Below are 25,084 nucleotides of genomic sequence, written 5' to 3'. Positions count from 1 at the left end.
AAATGTAAAAGTACTCCCATGAGCAAATGGTGGAGAGAAATTGCTTTGGGTTGTGAACTATTTGTAAGTGTAATTCTGTGGTATATGTGGTGCTTGTTATTTGTTAAGGCCACGATATCTGAAATGTATGGTAATTCAGTTTGGTGTATAATTTTCTCTATAGTACAAAGTCCATCAGTCCATCCAGACCACACTTCTGACGAAAATACAGAGTCAGTCTCTGACCGAATGTCTGACCATCATGGTCCACAGTCTGATAGTGGTTCGCTCTCCCCTGTGTGGGAAAGAGAACGGAAGCTGTTGGAGGCATCATCAGGTATATATGGATCTGTACAAAGGACTTAGCGAGACAATAGATCTAGTGTGGGGGAATATTTAGATTAAAAGACTGGGATTACTTGATGATATAGCTTAATAAATCTTGATCTTTAAATAGTTTTAGAAAATTAAGATTTTGGAGGTCTTTGATTATGTGCTTTATACTACTGCATGCAATTTCACTGCACTGTTGGTGTGTTCTAAATGTACAATAGGATACTCAATTATTGCCTATCATCAGGCATCAAACAGAAGTTACCACATATCTTCAGGAAGATTTTCTGGACCAGCAGAGCTACACACTTACTTTATGACTAGAACAGGAACAGTGTGGCACTGGAGCCATCATTTTTCCATAACAAAAGTACAGTGGGAAAATGAAGCAAATTACTGACATGCTTAAGAAATCTGTGGATTGACCAGTGGATTGTGATTGACAGGTTTTTGGATTTTGACTAATCTCAATCAATAAAACCCACTAAAGCAATTTTAAAATTCAATTCAAATAGGCAAAAACTATTACTTTAACAAATGTACTATTGGTGATGGTTCATAATGGACAGAAAACCCACAATTTACTGGATCATTTTAATTTGAAAAACACTTATGTTAGCTTTGGCTCAGTTGGTGGTACTCTTGCCTCTGAATCAAAAGGTTGTGGGTTCAAGTCCCACTCCAAACACTGCAGCACAAAAGCCTAGGCTGACACTCCAGTGCAGCACTAAAAGAATACCGAAGGTGCCGTCTTTCAGATGAAAGATTAAGCTGAAACCCAGGGCGGGATTCTCTGGCCTCCCCACAGCGTGTTTCTCATGGTGGGAAGTGGTCTGATGTTCGCCAGTGGCAGGATCATCTTGTCCCACCGCTGTTCATGGGATTTTCCACTGACCCTTGGTGTGTGGCTTTGGCAGGACCAGAAGGTCCCACCGGGGTGAACAGCTGGAGAATTCCAGCCCTCTGCTGTAAAACATCCCAGGTCACTATTCTGAAGAAGCATGGGAGTTACCTTCGGTGTCCTGACCAATATTTATCCTTCAATCAATATTACAAAAGCTGATTATTTGGTTAATATAACATTACTGCTGTGAGACCTTGTGTGTAAATTGGTAGTCACATTTCCTACGTTACAATAGTATTTAGCTTCAGAATTACATTATTAACTGTAAAGCACTTTTGGATGTCCTGAGGTTGCAAAAGGCGCTTTATAAATGCATGTCATTTTTCTCCCAAAGTAAACCAAAGGTACTGAAAAATCCAATAAATATAAAGTCCAAATCTCAGTGAATGAACTTTTTAAAACCGAGTTATAAACTTACTAGTTGCATTTTTAACAAGTAAAATACTTCGATCTATTTTGATATTTGTTGGTGCGTTCCACTTCCAAATTTGATTTTTCAATTGCATTGCACTTAATTGTGAGCAGAAAATAAACATTTATAGCCTGCTCTTTTGTTTTCAAAACTTCTTTTTTGGCAAAGTTTAGTTGCTTCACTCCTTAATAGCTTCTGTCGGTTTCTTAAAGTTAAAAAGAAGGTTAATTTCCTTCAATCAATCCCATGCTGTGACTTGGCTTCATTCCCCAACATGTTTTGGTAAAGTTGCTAGTTGTTTGTAAATTGGTGTACTGCTACACTAAGTATTCTAGAGGATTCAATGTACTTTCTATCTCTCCATACTTGTGCACTGTTAGCCATTGTGCTGTCCTTACAATTCCATATATTACTCAAGAGAAATATAAAAACAATAACAAGGAAGATTAGAAAATCACTGAGGATATCATCGCATTGTTACTATCTTTTACAAATGACAAAATTATATTGTATAAAAAAACTTCATATAACTTTGATTTGTACAGGCGAACATCCAACACTGGAAAACAGCATGCAAGTTTCAAATTCTGCTCAAGAGAGTCAGACCCAAGACTATGTAAGTCCACTTCCTCTGCTATTGGGAACACAAATGACGCTATATCTACACTGTTCTCTCTGCATTGAAACATAGAAGAAATGGAGCAGGAAGAGGCCATTTGGCCCTTCAAGCCTGCTCCACCATTCATTATGATCAGCTTCTTACCTTTTAAAAACCACTAGAGCTTAAACCATTTATTCAACTTAGACAACCACTAGTTCGAATAAAATTTGTGTATTTATTTGATTGCACTGCTCATTTGATTTTCTTTGTGAAATTTATTATCGGAGATTAAACAAAATGGATGATCTTTCCTACAGGATACGTTAAATATATCTTTAAACCAGTCCCTGCCTCCTGAAGCTGATTTTGGAATTAGACCTGGTTTTGCACCTCCCCCTCGTAAGCAAATCCACTTCATACCTGTTGATCCAAGAGGCCACTTCCTGCACAGGGGGTTTCCACTTCGTCCTCGTAGTGGAACTTATGGTCTTCCAGAACGTGTCCCTCTAAGAGCTTTTGGTTTACCACCTCATCTTCCCATGCGAAGTAAGTATACACATCTAATTGTTTGGTGACAGTATACAGAGAGTTTTTTTTATATACGTTGGGCTTGGGTGATGAAAACTAATAAGAAAGCAGATGAGATTTTTTTGTATGATTGTGTTAATTCTTCAAATGGAAGAAACCATCCTCGCTAGGTGAGATTTGATTGTTGGCACAAACACATTATGCACAAGCCCAGTGTTCGTTAAATTAGAAACGGGTACACGATCCTGATGTTCCATCTCAACTTCCTCTAAATTATTGAGTGGCAGGTCAGAGGGCGACCTGCCCAAAGCTGACAGTTGTCAGCTATTTGTGAATCTGAGGGTTTGCAAGGACCCTGGGCACAGGCTGAAGACAACCCAGCAAAAATGGAGCATTGCATAGAGGAGCTTACATTTTCATGAATGGAGCAACTTGTTGAAAGTAGAGTATTGTAATCCCATTTATTCAAACTAAAGACCCTGCTGTTAATTACAAGTTGAGATCAGGTTAAATGTGTTGTATAAGGAAAATAACACACTATATATCCTAGCCACAAGTGTCAGGACCTGACCTGATTTGTCATTATACAATACAAATATCATTAGTCATTTGGTAGTACAGAGCTTGAGTAAAGGTAAAGTTGCCATGGTCCCAGATGATCATAGGCTGGTTGCAATTCAACCTGGGGGTTACCTCACATCAGGCAAGGAGCAAGGTCAAGAAGGCAGGCCTTCATGAATAACCTCAGCTGGTACAGGAATTGAACCTGTGCTGTTTGCCTCATAAACCACCTGTCCAGCCAACTGAGCTAAATTGACCCCCAAGAATTTGAATATTGTTGAACAAAAAACATGCTGTCTAAACCTTTTGCTTAGACCCATCAGGATAGATCGTGTGATTATCAACAGTAAAGGGAACAACAATTTATACTGCTTGAGAAGAGAGTGCTAATTGGTCGGCAAGTGGACTCTGGTTGAATGCCATGAAGTAGGCAGCAGGGAATAGTTAACTGCCAAGCTATTGTTCAAGTTCCAATCAGGCAGGTCAACTCTGGTAATCTTGTATCTGTCCTGATGAGTGCAAATGAAACGTTTACACAGCATGTCACTTTTCTTCAGCAATTCTCAGTTTATTACTTGTTAATAATCTGGATTACTATAATGTCCATACTTAAGCAGGCCACTACAGCCAACTTTGGTCTAAAGCTTCTCGTCTGAAGCTTTGATGCCGAAATTGACTGCCCAAAAAATCTAGTTGAAGTTTATCTGTTTGTGTTGTAATAGTTTGTTTCTTCTGATGGCCCATGTGATTGAGGGAAAAAAAACAATATTCTTTGTTAGGGTGGTGGCCCCTTTAAGAGCTAAGATTTCTGAAAGAATTGTTGTAAAAAGTAGCCTGATTTCAGTAAATGATCATGTGACCAAGCTGCCTGGAAGACAATAGTGAGAAAGGTGAGTAGTAGATTATCAGTGTGGTTCTGTTTCAGGCAAGTCTTTTTGAGTTAGAACAATTTGGCTGCAGAAATTAAGGGTATTTCTGTGGTGGTGGCACTAAGCTAGAGAGTAATGAAGCTATGCTGGAGTGTCCACAGTTGTGAGGTGCGTTGTAGGGTAACTGGCTGGCGACTTGTGGAAGGACCACATGAATGCTCATACCTTGGATAGCAGGAACACTGATCAATTCCTGAGACACTTTGGTTTATTCCAGTGAAAGTACCCTCAAGAGTTTGATAAATAACCAAAGAATCTCTGAGGAAATCGTAAGGAAAAAGGGGAGGTGCAGTTGAGAATCTTAGTCTGAAGCGGGGTTCCCCAAATTTTGAGCTGCAAAACCCCATATGACCACCCCCTCCCCCACACCCCCATCATAATGTTGATGCTCCTTTTTTGCCGTGAACACAGAAATCATATGTAAACTAGTATTTTCTAGCTTTTCTTGTGCTTATATTAGGAATTGGGAAAAAACACAATCACAAATACATTCACCAACTACACAGCCCTCTCACATTAACCCCTGGCCAAGCCAACCTCCCATGGACCCTTAACATTAACCCCTGGAAGTAGCACCCACTTTAAGAGTAATAATTCTAAAAATTTCTTATTTTAAAAATACTTGTCATATTTTTTGTCATTAACGGGAGGAATGATGCTGGAAAGCTGATTTCTCACATCAGACACACACACCTCTCTCTCTCATTCACACCTCTGTCTCTCACACACTCCACCTCTCTCAAACCCACTCACCCCTCTCTCCAGGGAGGCTGTGGTGGTGTGATATTGTCACCTGACTAGTAAGCCAGAGACCCAGGTTAATGCTCTGGGGACCCGGGTTCGAATCCCACCATGGCAGATGGTGAAATTTAAATTCAGTAAAAATCTGGAATAAAACCATGAAACCATTGTCGATTGTTGAAAAACCTATCTGGTTCACTAATGTCCTTTATTAAAGGAAATCAACCATCCTTACCCAGTCTGGCCTAGGGCAGCACGGTCCCTGGCTGCCTCACAGCGCCAGGGACCTGGGTTCGATTCCCAGCTTGGGTCACTGTCTGTGTGGAGTTTGCACATTCTCCCGGTGTCTGTTTGGGTTTCCTCCAGGTGCTCTGGTCCAAAAGGCGTGTGGAATAGGTGCACTGGCTGTGCTAAATTCTCCCTCTGTGTACCTGCACAGGCGCTGGAGTGTGATGACTAGGGGATTTTCATAGTAAATTAATTGCAGTAGCCTACTTGTGGCACACAAATAAATCCATGTGACTCCAGATCCACAGCGATGGCCACATCCCATGAACGAATTACACATACGCACGCACACTCACCCCTCTTTCATGCACTTACCCCTCTTTCATGCACTTACCCCTTTCTCATGCACTTCCTCTCCCACGTACTCATCCTTACACATTGGCATTCATAGAAACATAGAAACATAGAAAGCCACAGCACAAACAGGCCCTTCGGCCCACAAGTTGCGCCGATCACATCCCCACCTCTAGGCCTATCTATAGCCCTCAATCCCATTAAATCCCATGTACTCATCCAGAAGTCTCTTAAAAGACCCCAACGAGTTTGCCTCCACCACCACCGACGTCAGCCGATTCCACTCACCCACCACCCTCTGAGTGAAAAACTTACCCCTGACATCCCCCCTGTACCTACCCCCCAGCACCTTAAACCTGTGTCCTCTCGTAGCAACCATTTCAGCCCTTGGAAATAGCCTCTGAGAGTCCACCCTATCCAGACCCCTCAACATCTTGTAAACCTCTATCAGGTCACCTCTCATCCTTCGTCTCTCCAGGGAGAAGAGACCAAGCTCCCTCAACCTATCCTCATAAGGCATGCCCCCCAATCCAGGCAACATCCTTGTAAATCTCCTCTGCACCCTTTCAATGGCTTCAACATCTTTCCTGTAATGAGGTGACCAGAACTGCGCGCAGTACTCCAAGTGGGGTCTAACCAGGGTCCTATAAAGCTGCAGCATTATCTCCCGACTCCTAAACTCAATCCCTCGATTAATGAAGGCCAGTACGCCATACGCCTTCTTGACCGCATCCTCCACCTGCGAGGCCGATTTAAGAGTCCTATGGACCCGGACCCCAAGGTCCTTCTGATCCTCTACACTGCTAAGAATGGTACCCTTCATTTTATACTGCTGCTCCATCCCATTGGATCTGCCAAAATGGATCACTACACACTTATCCGGGTTGAAGTCCATCTGCCACTTCTCCGCCCAGTCTTGCATTCTATCTATGTCTCGCTGCAACTTCTGACATCCCTCCAAACTATCCACAACACCACCTACCTTGGTGTCGTCAGCAAACTTACCAACCCATCCCTCCACTTCCTCATCCAGGTCATTTATGAAAATGACAAACAGCAAGGGTCCCAGAACAGATCCCTGGGGCACTCCACTGGTCACTGACCTCCATGCAGAGAAAGACCCCTCCACAGCCACTCTCTGCCTTCTGCAGGCAAGCCAGTTCTGGATCCACAAGGCAACAGCCCCTTGGATCCCATGCCCTCTCACTTTCTCAAGAAGTCTTGCATGGGGGACCTTATCGAACGCTTTGCTGAAGTCCATATAGACCACATCCACCGCTCTTCCTTCGTCAATGTGCTTGGTCACATTTTCAAAGAACTCAACCAGGCTCGTAAGGCACGACCTGCCCCTGACAAAGCCGTGCTGACTACTTTTGATCATACTAAACTTCTCTAGATGATCATAAATCCTGTCTCTCAGGATCCTCTCCATCAACTTACCAACCACTGAGGTTAGACTCACCGGTCGGTAATTTCCCGGGCTGTCCCTGTTCCCTTTCTTGAATATAGGGACCACATCCGCAATCCTCCAATCCTCCGGAACCTCTCCCGTCTCATCTCTCTCTCAGGCCCAAATCCCCTGTGCTCCTTTTCCAAGGGCCCAATGCCACCTATAGATCATGCCCCCCCCCCCCATACCACTGCCAGCTCCTGTCTCAGTATCAATCCTCACTATTGGCTGATGGATTTTCTTGTCCAGCAACCGCAAAATGGAACAAATCTAATAGGCCAAATGAGCCTATCAGCTCCAAGAGACCTTGCTCTGATTGGCCTATTATATTGCGGTAATTATGTTTGAAATTGGTCAGTTGTTCCTTTTGAATCAGCGGATATAGTCGTGTGGCAACAGTCAGCTCTGTGGATCCCCCTATAAGTCCTTCACAGATCATCAGGGGTCTGCAGATCCCAGTCTAAAGTATATGTGGTTGTGATTTATTATGCTTTTCAATGTGAAGTATTCACCCAATAGTGTTTTTTTGGAAGTGTTTGCTTTACTTGTTTCTTGTATAGTAAAATTAATTCATTTTAAACTGTGGAATCTTGTGGTTCCATTATTTTAGTAAATACCTTGTTTTTTTGGATTTACTAACAAAAAATAAATAAATTACTGATCTCTCGAGATCATAACTCTCAGCTATCTTGTCTTGAATGATATTGGACCTATCTCTGTGGTTTAATATCTTCAAGTCCAAGCAGTTCTTCAACCAGTATTTTTGGTTGGTCTTTTTTAAAAAATCCAATTCAATCCAAGCTGATTAGAATAGGCATTGCACCTCCTCCAAGGCTTGATCTCATTTGCATCTTAGCCAAAAGGCTGAGATGCTGCTTTTTTAAAAATTGCTTCAAATGAAGCTAAAATGTAACTTAATGACTTCGACCAAGTACAGCATGTTGATACTACACTTGATCTTAGCCAAATGACTAAAAATGGTAACCATCCTGTACTGAAAATGATGAATGTTTTGCATAATTTTAATGCCTTTTATGTTCATTTTTTTTCCAGAACATAAGGAATCCAGTGAGCAGGTGTATTTCATTCATGGATTTAGTGTAGGAATATGAGCGTTATATAGGAGAGTTCTGCTTTGGGAATGGGGAAACCTCAAGTTAATTCAACACAATCAATGTTGGGGGGTGAAGACTTTCCATTACTGGTACAAACTGTCTTTAACAAACACTTGAGTTACGCTGTTGGAATAAGCTGCTGTTTCTCTACCACGAAATATGTATTAACTGTATCCTAATTTCCTACATTCCTGTGACCTCTTGAAGTGAGATTCCAAAATTAAAGGCAATTTTATCTTGAGACCAGCAACTGAACTGAATCTAAATGAATTTCACGTAGGACTTGTACAACCACCAAGAGATATTCTATTTTTCTGGCTAGAGGGAACCCAAATAAAATCAGTGTCTAAATCATTCCCACACCTCCCAACACACAGTAACTCCTACAGCATATTGAAATCCAAGTGCAGATATTCCTATATTTTTAATGAAAAGTGAACTTCTAAAATACACAAATGTTTGAGTGACAAAGCTACTGACGACTGTGTGAAGCTAGCAACCACAGAAATAAATTATACTTTTAAAGCATCTTTTATTCAGCACAAGGGAGGGTTGTGCCAGAATATCATCATTTGTGACTTGCTTGTCAAGGACTCCAAAAAAATGCAAATGAAAAAAGATTTGGGACTTGCATTATTTGCACATTGAAATTTCAATCTATTGCAATGGCATAACATAAATGGCTAGAACAGATGGTTGTCAGCATGAAAGTTGAACCAAACAACTCAGCAGTGGCTTTTACAGAGCTTTATTTGGAGTGTTTTGTATTGATGTGAGACTTGTATCTTATGGAAGAGACCAGTGTGATTGCAGGAGAATGAAAAGGTAACAAATGAAGTACAGTGGAGAGTGAACACAAAATCCTGAATATAATTAGGAACAGAGTCTGGGCAAGACACAGCTTAAGAAGAAATGGACTTGTATGATGGGAACATTAAAAAGAGGAAGAAAGAAAATATCAATGTTGGATTGCTTGAAAATTTGAAGGAAGTTATTGACAAATGAAGACTGGTGCAGGATAGAGATATTAAAATCTAATTTAAGCCCAGGATCTGCCTTAAGGCAAAGAACACAACATTACCTGTTTGTTTTTAATTTATGCAAGAGATTAGAAACTATTATTCAATTCTGGACACCCCATTTTAGGAAATGTGTTAAAAGCCCTAAAGAGCAAAATTGGCTGGAATTAGGTCAGTAGTGAGAATTTTGGGATTTCAGGAATTGGTCTTTCACTAACCCACACCAGTCCCAGTTTGTCATCGTGCCTGAATTTGTTGACCTACATTATCTCTCAATCCTTTTATTCATATTCCTTCATGGGATCACTTAACATTTCAACTTCCTTAAACTGTAAAAAGACTGCATTTCTCCAGCTGGGTCTGTATTTCACTGATTTCCTTCTTTCCAAACTTGACACCTGTCTTCAGCCATCTAGGCCTTATCCCCTGAAATTTACACCCTGAACCTTTTTAAATGTATATAGTTTACCAAGATTTGTTACATGTTCTAATATCTCCTACCACCACCTAACATTTCTATAACGTCTTGGGATGCTTTCCTACATTCATGATTTACATAATTAGATGCCCCTTTAACAATGAGATTAAAGTTTTGGGTAAACAGTAAATGAACACATTGAAAGTTGTTTGGCAATTGGATAAAGCATTAATCCTTCCCAGGTAACTGCATAAAGGTTAAGAGCTGCAAGCTTTGTTACAATAACTATCACTGTAACCTAGAAAACATCTGATCAAAAAACACCAATTTTTGGATTTTTAAATGAATTCTATCAAAGTATGATAATAGGTAACGTTTATTCCACTTGATAATTACAAATGGTGTACTTTAGATGCATCATGGGAAAGAATTGTGTGGCAAATATGGTGGAATCTACTTTCAGTATTGTTTTAACTATAAGGCATAATTGCTTGTAGATGTGTGCACTGGCTGAACTACCTAACTGGAGATAAAAGCAATCAAACGTTAAAAATCTTTGTTTTAAATGTTCCTGTTAAGAGGAACGTAATCACTAGACAGATGTGGAAGACCATCTAAAGAGAATAGAAAATAAAAAATTTGTAAGCATTCAACTTACACTTGTGTGGGTACTGAAATAGTTAATAAAAGTAGTAACAAGTTAACTGCTGCTACCACCACCAGTTGAATGACTAAAAGTGCCCTAACCAGTAACCCAAGAAAATAAACTTTTCTGTATTTGATTTTAGTGAGAGATCCGGTACAACCAGGAGCATACCCGAGTCATTTTCCACCACCTCGGCCAATGTTTCTTCCTCATGGACAACTTTCAGATAATACAAGTGGCCTTCTCCCATCTCGATTTCCTCAACCCAAGTTTTCTGAAACAGAACACCAACCATTCTCACAAGAAAAATGAATGGGTGTTATCGACAGTCGTGTTCAGTTAGAAGTGAATTGCAAGTTAGAACATTTTTAATGGTATTTGCTATAATTGTTTGTGGTATTTATTCCAAACTGGAAAGTTTAATATTAAAGGTACACATTCTAATAATGTGCTATTTGATTACAAATGTCCACCTCAGGAGTCTTACATGAAATTTATTAAACATTTACTGTGCAATACTGTGAGGGTTAGCTTGCCATGCACTATTTTAATTAAGAGCATTGTGTTTTTATTCACTGCATTGTATGTATGGAATTTGTAAATGCCTAATGACAGATTTTTTTAAAAAAGCAAAGCAGTATTTGAACTATAGACCTTAACTAGGAAGAAATACCATTTATGTGCATGTCTGAAGTGGTGCTGTTCCACTGATGTAAATGCAGATTTATACGCTTTAATATAAAAGGAATGTTTGAAGAACATTGAGAATATATAAAAATGTTTATTGTAAAATACTGAAAATAAAACAAGTGTTTGATTTAAACAATGAACTTTAGATGTGTAATTTTCATACAGATTTCTGTACAGAGGAATGAAGGTAATCAGTTATGGGATTTTACAACTTATCACTGATGACCAGTTCTATGAATCACCTTTTCTGCTTGGAACTGGTCATGGCATATTTAATTCTTTGACATATCAAAGCTACTTTACATTGACTAATTTCACTCAATGACTCTACACAGTTTGAAGTAGCTAAAGCCAACTCTGGCACTCCGACACGAGAAATGCTAGAAGATATCACAGCCACAATTTGTTTCCATCATAGCCACTCATGATGTATTTCAACTATTGTGATAGGTTTGTAAAAATGGAAAAAGTTAGGTGAAATTGTCTGATCATTGAAAAAAGCTGGAGCTGCTTTAATGTCCTAGGAATAAAGTATTTAATATATACTTGCCACACAGGTATGATTAAATACCACAATTGGTGTTTTACTGGTGTTATTTTTATCCAGGTCAACATTTGTGTGCATCAGAAAAAGAGCTTAGCACTAGAAATGTCTGTCCAATAGGCAGCCAAATAGGTTCAAAGTAGAAAGGAAAAAGTGTAGACAGTAAAATGAGAAGGGAGAGCAAGAATAAAAATGATAATGCTAGAAATGACTTGCATGCCTATATTTTGGTCTATCAATTATTTTGTAGATACTGATACAATGGTTTGGGTACTGGCCTAGCAACCCAAAGATCCCTAGTTTAAAACAATGGCAAATTGTCAACGGTTAGATCTGCTTATTACTGGACTTTCAAAAATCATGAAATGTAAAAATCAATTCAAAAGGAATGGTAGGCAATGAATCAAGACAATGCTTCTGCAACCTTAAGCCTGATGAGCTGCCCAAACAGTTCAAGTCAGGTAGAAATATTAAAAGTCCTATACTGGACTTGAGCCAAACAAGGCCTCTACTGATGAATCATGTTGAATACCATTTGGACAAAGCACCAAGGGAAGCATGGACACAATAGATGGATGAACTTAAGTGGTTCAGCAAATTTCATGAAGCAAAAGCAGCCCAGAACTGGAATATCTGTGAACCATCAGAAGAATTCACTACCACATTCTGTAACAAAACATCTCCCACAATCTTAAACTGAGACCTTAATTCTGGTTCAGTAGCAAGTGTAAAAATATAGAAGGCCTGTTAAAACTGAAGTATAGAATTCCTGCTTACTAAATACCAAATGCAGTAAGCAAGACAAGAGCTGAGCAATCCCATAAATGAAATTAGAACAAAGTTCTGACAGCTAACCACATTTATTTTGCAAATGGTGGTAATCAGGATGATGATCCAAAAATGCCCTAATCTTAAACCATGGTACAAGCCAGTACAACTGCAGAACAAGACTCAATTGTTCACAAACATTCAAAACTGCTTACTGGATGATCTGATTTGGTCTCAAGTCCTATTAGAGATGTCAATGTGCAATTCAAGCTAAGTTACATTAATCAGATGGAGACATTAGATGCAAAGGTGATAAGCCCAATCACCACAAGTATGGACCAAGGCAGGGAACAATGGAACTGGCACCACCACTACTTATCCCAATTCTCAAAGCACGTTAATCATTCACAATTTCTACTATTTATGTGCATAATGCATTTTGCATCCATACAATCCCAAAGAACATTTAACAGCTGCCAATCTGTTTTTATCTTGCCCACAGCCAGAACATTCCATTACATAAACTTTCTAGTGAAAGGAAAATTGGAAAAAAACTCAATCTGGCAAGCTTTTTCAACAAAGGTAAATCCTGGAACACAATCTTACGATTTTAAATATTTTCCATCACCAGGATCATAGAGGAAAGAGGTGTACATCAGAATGGAATGTGTTGTAGGATTGCTATGGTAATGAACCTCAGATAGAATCATTGCAATATTTGAAATGTAAGCAGTTTAGGAAGCACGTTACACAAATTTCCAGCAAAATACCATGGTATAAGGAACAGATATTAAATGTTATATAGTTGTAACCACACTTTACTGCAAATACTAATACAGTCCTCAGCATGTAAAAGACTAAACTTTTTTACCAATTTATATTTTCCTGTCAGTACATGCAATTTTTTGCAAAGTGTACATGATATAGCTTAAAACTTCATTGTAAATTCCCAAAACTTTAGCACTAAACATTATGTAAATAAGACATTTGAATGCTTTATTGATAGATTAAAACAATCAGCAGTCAACACAAACTTAACATTAATTTAACATTCAACTGCTTTCCTCACATTTTCTGTCAGTATTTCATATGATCTCATTCAATGATAAAATCTCACCACATCTGGCATTTTCATACATTGCACCAGTGGTCCACTCTACAGATGTACATATAAAATCCGCATGGTAAGTGCATTAATCACTGGAGACATGCAACATAATGCACACCTGTCAAAATGCATCATTGACACAAGATGGTAAAACCATTTGAAACAATCACCACTCACACTTTCTTCATAAATAGAATCTTGACATATGTTGCATACAGTAAATTTGTTTTACAAGCTTATACAAAGCAGCCAGGTCACAGCACTGCTGGGCAGCATGATGGCCACACTGAGTAATACTGGCTGTCCTTTACATTAAATGCACAACATTCGTACCACTTAAAACTGGGGTCAGGTGCTAGTCTCACAGAGACCACGACTGTACCCGCGGTTGCCCTGAACATTGCGGCTTTTAAAGCCTCTTGCTTTAACAAGATTTTAAAAGTTATCCTAGTGGAATGTTCTCAAAATCATAGCAGCAGCTCATTGCTTTGTTAGAACTGATTTTTTGTATTCACTATTCACAGTGAACCAGGTGCACGTTCGTTTAAGAGCTGTAAAGTTGTTGACTGAGCCACAGCACAGCTGTGTACCGCAGGTCGAAAATTCGACCTTTTAAACTCGTAGGTTCTGGCTGACCAGCCATTGGCCCGCCCCTGCCAGCATGTGGGCACTTCTTCATTCTGTTTTCTTTGGCAGTTGACACAGGCGCTGACAGAGAAAATCCAGTGACTCTTGCCACATCTACTTCTAAACCAATACCAACTACATTTACAGATTAAGCAGGATACACACGTATGTATATATAACTAATACTAATTAACAGCACATGTAAATGTTAAATTATTGAAAAATGCAGGGCACTCTAATACACAAGTTTGAAATGCTAAATGCCTTCACTGAAGCGCTGCATCTCCTTGTAAAAATAACGAGTGGTCTCACTGAAAACATAAAGAATTTCATTTTTCATTACTGGATGCCACCGCTTTCCTAAGCCTAAGGATACTTCTTCAATGAGATTATGCACAGGATCCCCATCCAGGTCAGCCATCGCATCTTCATCAAAATTAATGCTCTCCTCAGTCACTTCCAGGACTTGTAGCTCTGGTCCACGAAGCCGTGCGATGGCAATGAGATTGTGGGCCCAAACAGCATATCCTAGATTGCAAATTGAAAATGCAACGTTACTGAGTTCAAGAACAAACACCTATACAAAACCTCATCACTTATTTACCAATTTTTAAAGAAAAACCCAGCTTGCTAAAGTGCATCACACACTTGAGAAAAACAGTAATATATATTCATCTCCAGTAAAGAAATGTCACTGAAACCAATTTACTTCATGCAAATATACTGCTACAAGAATTCGGAATAAAACTAAGGTTTGATTAGCATTGATCCAATCACTTATGGCCATATGATTACACAACAAAGCTATCGACAATTCAATACCATGATAATCACAATAAAGCTGCTGTGTGAAATTTCACACTACTGAACTCAACTTTGGAGATTGCAAAAAACATAATCCTAAACTTGAAACTGCACCAAAGCATAGTGAAAGCATAACTCTCGTTATCAAACACATACTTTACATATATGGTAGTGTACAACAGAAAAAATAGTTGAGAAAGCCAGTGTACTAATTTCACAGGAAATGCTTACCTCACCTTAATGAGCAGTCACATGTCCAGTGCTGCGGCATATGACAAATTATCTTAGTCACACAAAAATCTGACCTTGCGCTGCACTTCAACCCTGCTCCTTAACCCATTCATGACACTGCTTATTTATTTCCGTTAATGTTTGTGTTCTAGAACCTAAGCCTCAATGCATAAAATTTAGAAAATTTGTTTATAGTCAACAATGTCAAATATGCATGCCTTAGTCAAAAGCACCTGTACTCAATTTACAATATCAATAAAATGAAATATGCACAAATAGATGCATTGCTTACCATGGATTGAGAGGTGAGAAAGCTTTGTACACTTCCATGCCAAAAGTACCAAGGGGTCTTCATTTCGGTTATGGCTGAGATCTGGAAAACCATTGATGCCTTGCTCTACATCCTTTATTAGGAGGAAGTGGGTAAGGGATTTGTCATACTGCCTGGATATGAGATCTACCACGGCACCTGAAACACCATTAGTTGAGCTGTCAAAGTGAATTCTCTCTAAAGGTATGCTTGGCTTCAGAATTCTTAGCAAAATGTCATTCCTGACATTAAAAGCCATGATGTAAACATGAAGATTTGCACAGTGCCTGGTAAGCACCTTCCAATCTGCATCTTGTGGCATGTTATCTAACACGTGTATGTTGGACATCGAGAGATGATGTATTACAAGAGACAACCTATGCAAAGGCACATGGTTGCTGTTGGCGAGTACTCTTGTTACTTCAGCAGTAAAATCGCAGAAATCCAATGCAAGTGATCGCAGGTTTAGAAAGCGCTCCAACTCAACTGCCTCAATAACTGGGGATTTATTAATAAAATGGGTATCCAGGAGACTCAGGTGTTCAATGCAGTTGGCACTGGACTGAGGCAAGGCTGCTAATGTTGTGGGAGTTACTACCTCCAGCATAAACCCAAGGGAGAGCCATTTCAGATGCTTGGAATTTCCCAATACCTCTTCAATCAATTGTTGGATTCTGTAATAAACAAAAGCATTATATTTGCTACATTTCCAAGTATAGCAGCAATTAATTAGACTTACAAGTCCAAAGCCCCAAAATTCCTCCATAATTCCCCTAAAGAGGCTGCACACGAACGAACAAGAAAAAGCCCTTTTGCCCCTCAAGCACAGCAAATTAATGCTGCAGGTCAACTGACATCTGGACTTTCTTTTATCACTTCAAAAAATTTACAGCCAAATCCATTTTACTGTAGATTTGATCTTTTACACATCCTCAGATCATAATCCAATTTGATTTATTAAAATGGGGTTTGTTCCATGATTGAACTACAATGGTTATAATATTCCTTTACTCATTTAGCTATTGGTTTCCAGGCTTTGAACTTTCCCTCATGTCACACAAGTCAATGCAGTTTAAATTAATAGCTTCCATTTTATCTGCAATGCAATTAATTATAAATTCCTAAACCATTGCTTCCCCAAAGAAAGTAACACCGTTTCATTAGTCTCTGCTAACGTGGAGTTTGCACGTTCTCCTCGTGTCTGCGTGGGTTTCCTCTGGGTGCTCCGGTTTCCTCCCACAGTCCAAAGATGTGCGGGTTAGGTTGATTGGCCAAGCTAAAATTGCCCTTAGTGTCCTGGGATGTGTAGGTTAGAGGGATTAGTGGGTAAAATATGTAGGGATATGGGGGTAGGGCCTGGGTGGGATTGTGGTCGGTGCAGACTCGATGGGCCGAATGCAGGGATTCTAAGATGCTATAAAATCATTTAAAATCCAAGTTCTTGTTGTACTGTTCATCAATGTCTCCTGTGATAAAGTGGTCTGTATTGTTTGTTCCCTCAATTTTCATTCCCTGCACATTCCATCCGAAGTAAAAAGTTAAAATTAGGAACAGTTTTGGGAAATTTCAGTAAAAAGGAATGCCACCAATCAAAAAAACAGAACCATACAAGACAGTGCAGCTCCAAACCAACCATAAAAAACATCTACAAAGTGAAAGGGAATCAGGAAATCTCAAAAAAAGTGTTGCACACAATAAGGGAAAATGTAGGCCTCCCATGTGGAATATTTACTCCAAACATTAATGAATTAAATCACATTGCACTGCAATGTTTTTTAATTTTAACATTTGCAAAGAAATTGTTACCTGGAGTTCAACACATTCCTCAGTTGCAATATCTCAAAAGAATTGATTCTGTTTCACTTCCAGAATGATACTTACCAATCATGATGCAGGGAATCAAGACAGCTGCCTCATTTTCTTTTACAAAAATCATATAACTGGTTACTTCTTTTCAAAAATCCACATCATAAATACATAGAGATGAAATTTTTATGATGCGCCAATTAATGCTTAAACAATTCTCCCCTTTCAGATCTACCCACATTATGTAGTAAATAAGCATAACCCCACTTTCTACCAGATAGCTGCAAAAGTCACTGTAATCGGCAGTTAAATGGTGGCAGCATTTGAGCTGCTAATTTTCCAGCCTCCTGGAGTAATACTTGGTTTGTGCTCAAACCACCCCACTGGCTCAAAATTAGGAACAAATCACAAAAAGAAATGACAGCAAAAAAACTACCCCTTCCCTTGGTAGGTTGCCTATGTTAAATGTAAATTCCCCAAGGAATCTTAAACCACCACAACCTGTTAACTGCTCTATAGTACTGTGAGTTACCATTCATACTGCCTCCAGCATGACCACTCACAGTAAAGCCGCAGACGTGCAAATGGACAATGCAATCCATGCCACACTCCCAAACTAACCATAGCAACAAACATAGACAACTGTCCTTTTGAACACAAAGGAGGATCTGCTCTTCAGCCTGCAAACTAATTATATTAAATATATTTCCCCGTAATCAAAACCTATTACCTTGCTCCTGTCAGAAGGAAGTCTAACTCATCACTACCAACAATGGTTCTTTCACACTTGTAAAAGTGATAACGAAGCATCAGTGAGCAAGCCCAGAGTTCTACAAACAATCTTATTGACAACTCTTCCCAACCATTTTTGGCAATTCACAGAATTCCTACAGTACAGAAGGAGGCCATTTAGCCCATTGAGTCTACACCAACTACAATCCCACCTCAGCCCTATTCCCATAACTCCACACCCTGCTAATCCCCGACACTAGGGTCAATTTAGCATGTTCAATCAACCTAACCCGCACATCTTTGACCGTGGGAGGAAACCAGAGCACTGAGGAAATCCATGCAGACACGGGAAGGACGTGCAAACTCCACACAGACAGTGGCTCAAAGCCAGAATCAAACCTGGGTCCCTGATGCAGTGAGGCAGCAGTGCTGACCACTGTGCCATTCCAATTATTTTGGTATATTTTCAAACTAAAAATATTTATACATTTCGGCATTCTACAAATAGTGTTTTGCTTCTTGTCAGCCACTTAAAAAGATGTCAGAAAACTAATAGTCAAATATATGATTTAGAAAATAAAATTGGGAGAAAATGTTAATAAAATGAGAAAAGCAAATAAGGCATGAATAAAACAAGGGAAAATACAAATTTAAAAAAGTCAAAAGTTCTCTTCCCATTACTGCAGATTAAATCTTTCTTCTAAATCTAATCCAGTAGTTTTCTATGTTAAGAATAAAATAACTAATATTTTAGATTACAAAATCAAGTACTAATGAGTGTCTCTTAAGTGGCCGCACCCGTGACTCATAGAATCAGAATCCCTTCAGTGCAGAAAAGAGGCCATTCGGCCCATAATGCCTGCGCCAACAATGATCCCACCCAGGCCCTATCCCTGTAACTCCATGTAAGTACCCTGCTAACCTCCCTGACACTAAGGGGCAATTGAGAACAGCCAGTCCACCTAACCTGCACATTTTTGGACTGAGAGAGGAAACCCATGCAGACAGGGAGAGAGTGTGCAAACTCCACGCAACAGTCACCCAAGGCCAGAACTGAACGCAGCTCCCTGGCACTGCGAGGCAGCAGTGCTAACGAACGACCCTGCTACTGTGCCTCCGTACACAAATCATGTTGATTTCTATATTACAGGATTATTTAGTAAAAACATTACGGCTAATACTTTTAACTTTTTCATGAGAAATATTTAATAGAAACCATAATCCTAACTTATGTTTACAGTTTGGCAAGAGATAGGGGTACACTTGATTTCATTCTACAAGTCCTCAGAACTCAAGGCAATAAGTGGATTAAAATTTGTTTTCTCAATTTTAAATTCAATAGATCCTCAGAGATATGTATTTGGGACAGATGTATGCTATCATAATCAATGCCACTTGTCTCCCTCTATACTTTTGCGAAGTGCCAAAAATAGCACTATGAAAAAAAGTGCATAAAAGCACCTTCCCATTTAACCAAAAGCAGAAAATTGGGATGATGGATGAGCAACATTTTAGTCTCGATGGCCTACTGTTTTAAATACTCATTTTCCACTAATTTTCAAACAGTTGCCGGTTATTTCTGATGTGAAAGGTCAATTATACAGCAGAGAGTAAAATTCCAAGGCAATAAAATTGTTTCATCTACTGCGTCACAGTTTACATAAGCTGGCTTTAAAATGCATTTTGAATGTCCGTCGCCCCAGCAGGCATGAAAATAACTGAATTTAAATCCTAGGCCTAACCTACAGTCACACTGAATCAATCCAATCTCATTGTCGTAGTCCGGCAAAAAGAAACAAATTACTCAAGTTACTCAAATACTGGATAAATTGCACCCCATGGTCCAGATCTTCTGCCACTCACTATACTGATTGGATCTGGTCCCAGGCTTTAAGAAAAAAAGTGTCATCCACAAATCTAGGATGTCTGGAATCCATGGGGAAGGTCACACTGACAACATGCTTCTCTTCGGAAGTCTTGTACATACACATCGAAAGACTCTGGAGATGGATCACAGGAGTACACTTGAGGCCTTCTTTAATCTAATCAATGGGTGCTGCAACGTACTAACTGCATCACCGACAGAGACTGTGGTTTTATTTTTTGTGCATTTTTCATTTTAAAATGTACAATCTGCAAGAATGTCTCATTAGAATATTCTGAGGAAAGGTCACGGGCCTGAAATATTATCGGTTTCTTTCCACAAATGCTGCCAGATCTGACTAATATTACCAGTATTTAATGACCTATTAGTGGTGCTCAACTAGTTGAGGGTCTTGCACCAGTGTGTGTTCAGGTGACACTGGGTTCGTGATCACCAAACTTTGCAAAATAAGCTCAAGCAAACAAGCCCAAAAGTATTAAACTTATCACAGAGCTAAATTCCTAAAATGCAGTGGCGAAAGGGCAGGAAATTTTAAAAATAAAGAAAATCTTGAGTCTGACAGTCTTAGCTAGAAGTATGGAAGATGTGGTACAACTGACCATAGTAGGGGTTAAAAATAAAGTTAAAAGATTCAAATCAATTATGCAGCAAGCCCTATTGAAAAGCGTGCCCGTGAGGGAACCACGCAAAATCAGACTTTTGTTAAGATTATAAAGCCACTTTGTTACCATTTTGCTGGAGATTCGCATAAGAGAGGGGCACATGTGGAGGACACCGTGCCACTGAAACTCAAGCACGAATCAAGCCGAGAGGGGGGGGTGGGGGAACAGATGAAGTGGCAAAACAAAAATGGGCGGGCAGAACTGGAAAAGGGATTGAATTGTTGTACCACCCGCGCCATTCATATCTCCTGCCTGACCCTCTTCCGCAAACATTAAAAGCAAATGATCCTTCAACCGCTATTCCAAGCGGGCAGGATCTGCAACATCATTTCACACAACACATTCCCCAAAGCGCAAAACAATTATGCAACTGAAAGGACAGCGCGAAAACAAGGAGGATCCATTAATGGTACTGCGTATGTTATAAAATGGCATCGCCCGACAACAACCACCCCTCCTCCACCAGCGCCAAATTCTACTTCCCCCGCGACTCTTCCCAATGCTTGTGGGCTGACCGGCGAAGGAGTGAGCGGCCCGGCACTGTAAACACCCCCGGTCCCGCTCTGCCCGGACACCTACTCGTGTGACTGCTTCTCCTCCTGTTCCTGCAGGTAGATGTCCCCGAACACGCTCAGCTTCTGCAGGTTGCGGTTGCCCCTGACGCTCCTCAGCACACACACCACCTCCTCCATGTAGGTCTTGAGGGTGTCCAGGCCCCCGCCGCCGCCGCCAAGGCCGGCCACGGCCGCCGAGCTCTCGGAGCCGCCGCTCTCGAACTCCACCCGCAGCTCCCGCACGAACGAGCCGCATTTCTTCATGAGGAAGTCGAGGCGGCAGCGCTCGGCGGCCGAGCCGCGCAGGCGGAGCCGCAGCTCCGGCCACAGGGACGGGTAGAAGAGGCACTCGCGCCACTTGGAGCAGACGGACGAGGCCCGGAGCCGGTCCCAGGGGGACAGGAAAGAGAAGATGTGAACGATGACTTCGCACGGCAGAGCCGCCGCCACGGCCGCCGCCGCCGCTCCGCACAGAGCCATCGCCCGGCAGCCGCACCGCCGCCGACCTCCAGCCTCCTCTCTCTCTCTCTCTGTGTGTCTCGGGTTTAAATGGCGCTTTAGTTTGGCTGCTGGCTGGGCTGTTGCTGTGCGCCCGCCCCCCGGTTCAGCAGCGGCAGCGGCTCCCCTCTGTCTCCCTCTCCGCCCTCTCTCTGTCTCAGCGGCGTCGCTGCTTCATCTCCGCTCGCGCGGCTCAGGGCCTTCCACCGGAAACCGCCTGGGAACTTCCACTTCGCTGAGGGGAGGGGGGAAACAGATTTACCTCATCACTTAATTACAAACAATCGCGCAGAGAAACCTCATACACATACAAGATATACGTCTAATTTACTCTTTCTCTGCATTGCTCGAATTCCAAGTTAAACCGAAACACCAGTGACCTCTTATTTTAATTCTCTGATCTAATCCTCCCCCCCCGCCTTTGCTCTGTGAGCCCTCCCGAACCTGTTTACAACCTCCCGGCTGCGGGTCAGGTGACGTCACCGCTCTCCCCCCTCCCTCCCAGGGCCGCTGTTGTTGATACTTTTTTTACCAGAAGTTTCTGTCTCTGTGGAGGACAGAACTGCACTCAACTCCACTGGAGCACTAACTGCTGCAAATGTTCAGCAGGTCACCTAGCAGCATCTAGAACAAAAAACTTTCAACATCACCCTCCACACATGCTGCCTCCTATTGAGCTTTTTTTCCCCAGCACTTTCTGTTTTCATCTCAGATTTCCAATACCCTCCACACCCACACACATTGCATACTGTATGTATTACCCTAATTCTTTTAATCAAAATTAGCTTAGAATTAGCATTTTGTAAGAAAAAACTTCCATCTCTGATATTAACTCAGCCAGCAAATGCATCATTCGGGGTGACACTGAATCATGTACAATTAGAAAAACTCTCATACTTGATCCAAAATCAGTTACTCGGGATAACAGTAAGGGTGAGTTGGTTTTAGCACCTGTGGGCTCAAGAGAACTGCCCTTTCTGTGGCCTCGTGGAGTCCGTGGACCATGTCTACGTTCTGTGTTTTAGGCTGCACACCCTTTTTGGTTTCCTCAAACACCTCTTATTGATGTTCTGTTTGCACTTCAGTCCCACGCTCCTGATCTACGGGCACCTGGTGCGGAGAGGGGCGGGTTGGGATGCCGACCTCCTCATGAACCTGCTCCTGGGCCTGGCGAGACGTGCCATCAATAGGTCCAGGCAGCGGGCGATCGACGGGGCCGTCCATCCCGACTGTCTGCCCCTCTACTGCGGCTACATTCGCGGCCAGGTGTCTCTGGAGAGGGAGCATGCGGTGTCCACGGGCGCGGTTGACGCCTTCCGCGACCGCTGGGCGCCGCAGGGGCTGGGGTGTATTATCGATCCCGATAATCACCTTTTGGTTTGACGTTTTAAGTTTCCTTTCGACTTTGTTTTTGGTTCGGGCTGTTCCCCCCTTCCTTTTGGGGAGCTGCCCCTTTTACTTTGTCCCTAAGTTAATTTGAGTTCATTTACTTGATTGGTATCGAAAGAGCTGGGCTCAAGAGAAAAATCAGCTACTGACTGCTATTCCGCAATCCCTGGTAGACAGCACCCCATAATTTAATTGCTTTTTGTCTCTCAATGTCCAGGCTCTCACATAGACACATGGCAGGAAATTTTCACACACCGTTATTATTCTCCGAACTGGTTAAGGGGAGGAGGAATGAGGGAAACTAGAAAGAAATGCTTTAAAAAATCCACAAAGGTATTTGAATATAACATAATAAATAGGAACAGGCCATTTGGCCCTTCGAACCTGCTCCACTGTTCAATGATCCTGGCTGATCTTCTATTTCAAGATTTTATTTACCCTCCATTTCCCACACAGTCACCATATCCTTAAATTTCCTCAGTACTCAAAAATCTGTCCATCTTTGTCTTGAATATACTTAATGACTAAGAATTCCAAAGCTTAATAAATAAATGTGGCCAACTAGTCCCAAAGCATTGGCCTTAGTGAATTGTTGTACTAGACTTCTATTATTAGAAATTTTAAAATATCCAGGGTGATGGCTTCTGTATTTTCCAAGAACAACTGTGACTTGGTTCTTTAATCTTTTTCCCACTCTCTTCATATCAGCATGGGTCTTAAATTACTTACGTCAAACAGTCATTATCGTCAATAAATCATGCAATTGTTATTTGTGTGTAACAACCTACTGCCCTGTTTGTTATTTAGACTGAAAGGATTATGATATTTTAGAATGAAGTATGTCTTTTCATTTCATGGTTTCATTGTATAATTTGTATGTCAGTGGATTTGCTGTTGAATTTGTCCATCTCCAGAAATTCAGTGAAAATAGTCTTTACAGTGACAGAACTACTTTAAGTAATAAAAGCCCCATGATGGCATGCTGCCAATATTTAGATATCACAAGCCAGTACTCATCCCATATTGATCAGTATGGTCTTAACAATCCTGTTTGTTAAAAAAAATTTTTAAACTGTTTTGAATAGCTCAGGAATTTTCAGATAAATAATTCCACCAGATAGTCTCAGGCACCCCAGTTAGGAAGATTAAATGATTGTTAAATTAAGTCCACATTAATTAAATTGAGGTAACTTGAGGGACCAAAATAAGTGAGTACAGTGTGCCCTGAACTGAGAATAAAGAAAAACTGGAAATGATTTCAGCCTAACTTTTAGCTCTCTTTGTGATCAGTTGCTGAAGCCAGCAGAGAGTCTCATGGTCAGTGAGAACCTGCAGAAGGGAATGGCAAATCACTGCAGTACCTTACCAAGCATAACCATGGATCAACACGTGGAAGTCCATTGGCAATACCCTCTTCCGACATGGTATCTAATGGAAGAGGAAACAGTGGGGGTATGAAAGCAGAGAGTCGGAATAAATGGGTGCTTTTCCGGTTGGCAATCAGTGACTAGTGGCGTGCCGCAGGGATCGGTGCTGGGCCTCAACTATTTACCATATACATAGACGATCTGGAGGAGGGGACCGAGTGTAGGGTAACAAAGTTTGCGGATGACACAAAGATGAGTGGGAGAGCAAATTGCGTGGAGGACACAGTCTGCAGAGAGATTTGGATAGGCTGAGTGAGTGGGCAAGGATCTGGCAGGTGGAGTATAACGTTGGTAAGTGTGAGGTTATCCACTTTGGAAGGAATAATAGTAAAATGAACTATTATTTAAACGGTGAAAAATTACAACATGCTACTGTGCAGAGGGACCTGGGAGTCCTTGTGCATGAATCACAAAAACTCAGTTTGCAGGTGCAGCAGGTAATCAAGAAGGCAAATGGAATGTTGGCCTTTATCGCGAGAGGGATGGAGTATAAAAGCAGGGAGGCCATGCTGCAACTGTACAGGGTACTGGTGAGGCCGCACCTAGAGTACTGCGTACAATTTTGGTCCCCTTATTTAAGAAAGGATATATTCGCTTTGGAGGGGGTACAGAGAAGGTTGATTCCGGAGATGAGGGTTAGCTTATGAGGAGAGATTGAGTAGACTGGGCCTGTACTCAATGGAGTTTAGAAGGTTGAGGGGAGATCTTATAGAGACAAATAAGATAATGAAGGGGCTAGACAGGGTAGAAGCAGTGAGGTTATTTCCACTTAGAATGGAAACAAGAACTAGGGGGCATAGCCTCAAAATACGGGGGAGTCAATTTAGAACA

The 25,084-nt window shown here is 41.0% G+C and overlaps 2 protein-coding genes across 2 annotated transcripts in view; one reads left to right on the top strand and one right to left on the bottom strand.

Moving 5' to 3' along the window:
* mia2 (MIA SH3 domain ER export factor 2) overlaps positions 1-11,048 on the top strand; it is a 47,988-nt gene extending 36,940 nt beyond the window's left edge. Inside the window, exons 20-23 of the mRNA XM_078207159.1 lie at positions 164-316; positions 2,174-2,244; positions 2,547-2,775; positions 10,361-11,048. Of these exons, the coding sequence (XP_078063285.1) occupies positions 164-316; positions 2,174-2,244; positions 2,547-2,775; positions 10,361-10,530 (623 nt within the window). The 3' untranslated portion in view covers positions 10,531-11,048. The remainder of the gene's footprint in view (positions 1-163; positions 317-2,173; positions 2,245-2,546; positions 2,776-10,360) is intronic.
* On the bottom strand, positions 10,980-24,084 carry fbxo33 (F-box protein 33). Its single transcript, XM_078207160.1, has 3 exons — positions 20,965-24,084; positions 15,283-15,974; positions 10,980-14,483 (listed from the first exon to the last, which is right to left on the bottom strand). Exons 1-3 carry the CDS (start codon positions 21,417-21,419, stop codon positions 14,212-14,214), a joined length of 1,419 nt encoding a protein of 472 aa, XP_078063286.1. The 5' UTR covers positions 21,420-24,084; the 3' UTR covers positions 10,980-14,211.
* Positions 24,085-25,084: the final 1,000 nt, after the last annotated feature.

The sequence above is a fragment of the Mustelus asterias genome, unplaced genomic scaffold (genome assembly GCF_964213995.1).
Source record: "Mustelus asterias unplaced genomic scaffold, sMusAst1.hap1.1 HAP1_SCAFFOLD_2099, whole genome shotgun sequence".
NCBI classification, from domain to species: Eukaryota; Metazoa; Chordata; class Chondrichthyes; order Carcharhiniformes; family Triakidae; genus Mustelus; species Mustelus asterias.
This window is presented reverse-complemented; position numbering and strand designations above follow the sequence as displayed.

Excerpts from the sequence above, each read along its gene's own strand:
- fbxo33 (XM_078207160.1), bottom strand. The coding sequence starts at position 21,419 with ATGGCTCTGTGCGGAGCGGCGGCGGCGGCCGTGGCGGCGGCTCTGCCG. Across the intron at positions 15,975-20,964 it reads GAGGAGAAGCAGTCACACGA|AATCCAACAATTGATTGAAG; the intron begins GTAGGTGTCCGG and ends TGTTTATTACAG. Across the intron at positions 14,484-15,282 it reads TTCTCACCTCTCAATCCATG|GATATGCTGTTTGGGCCCAC; the intron begins GTAAGCAATGCA and ends TTTGCAATCTAG.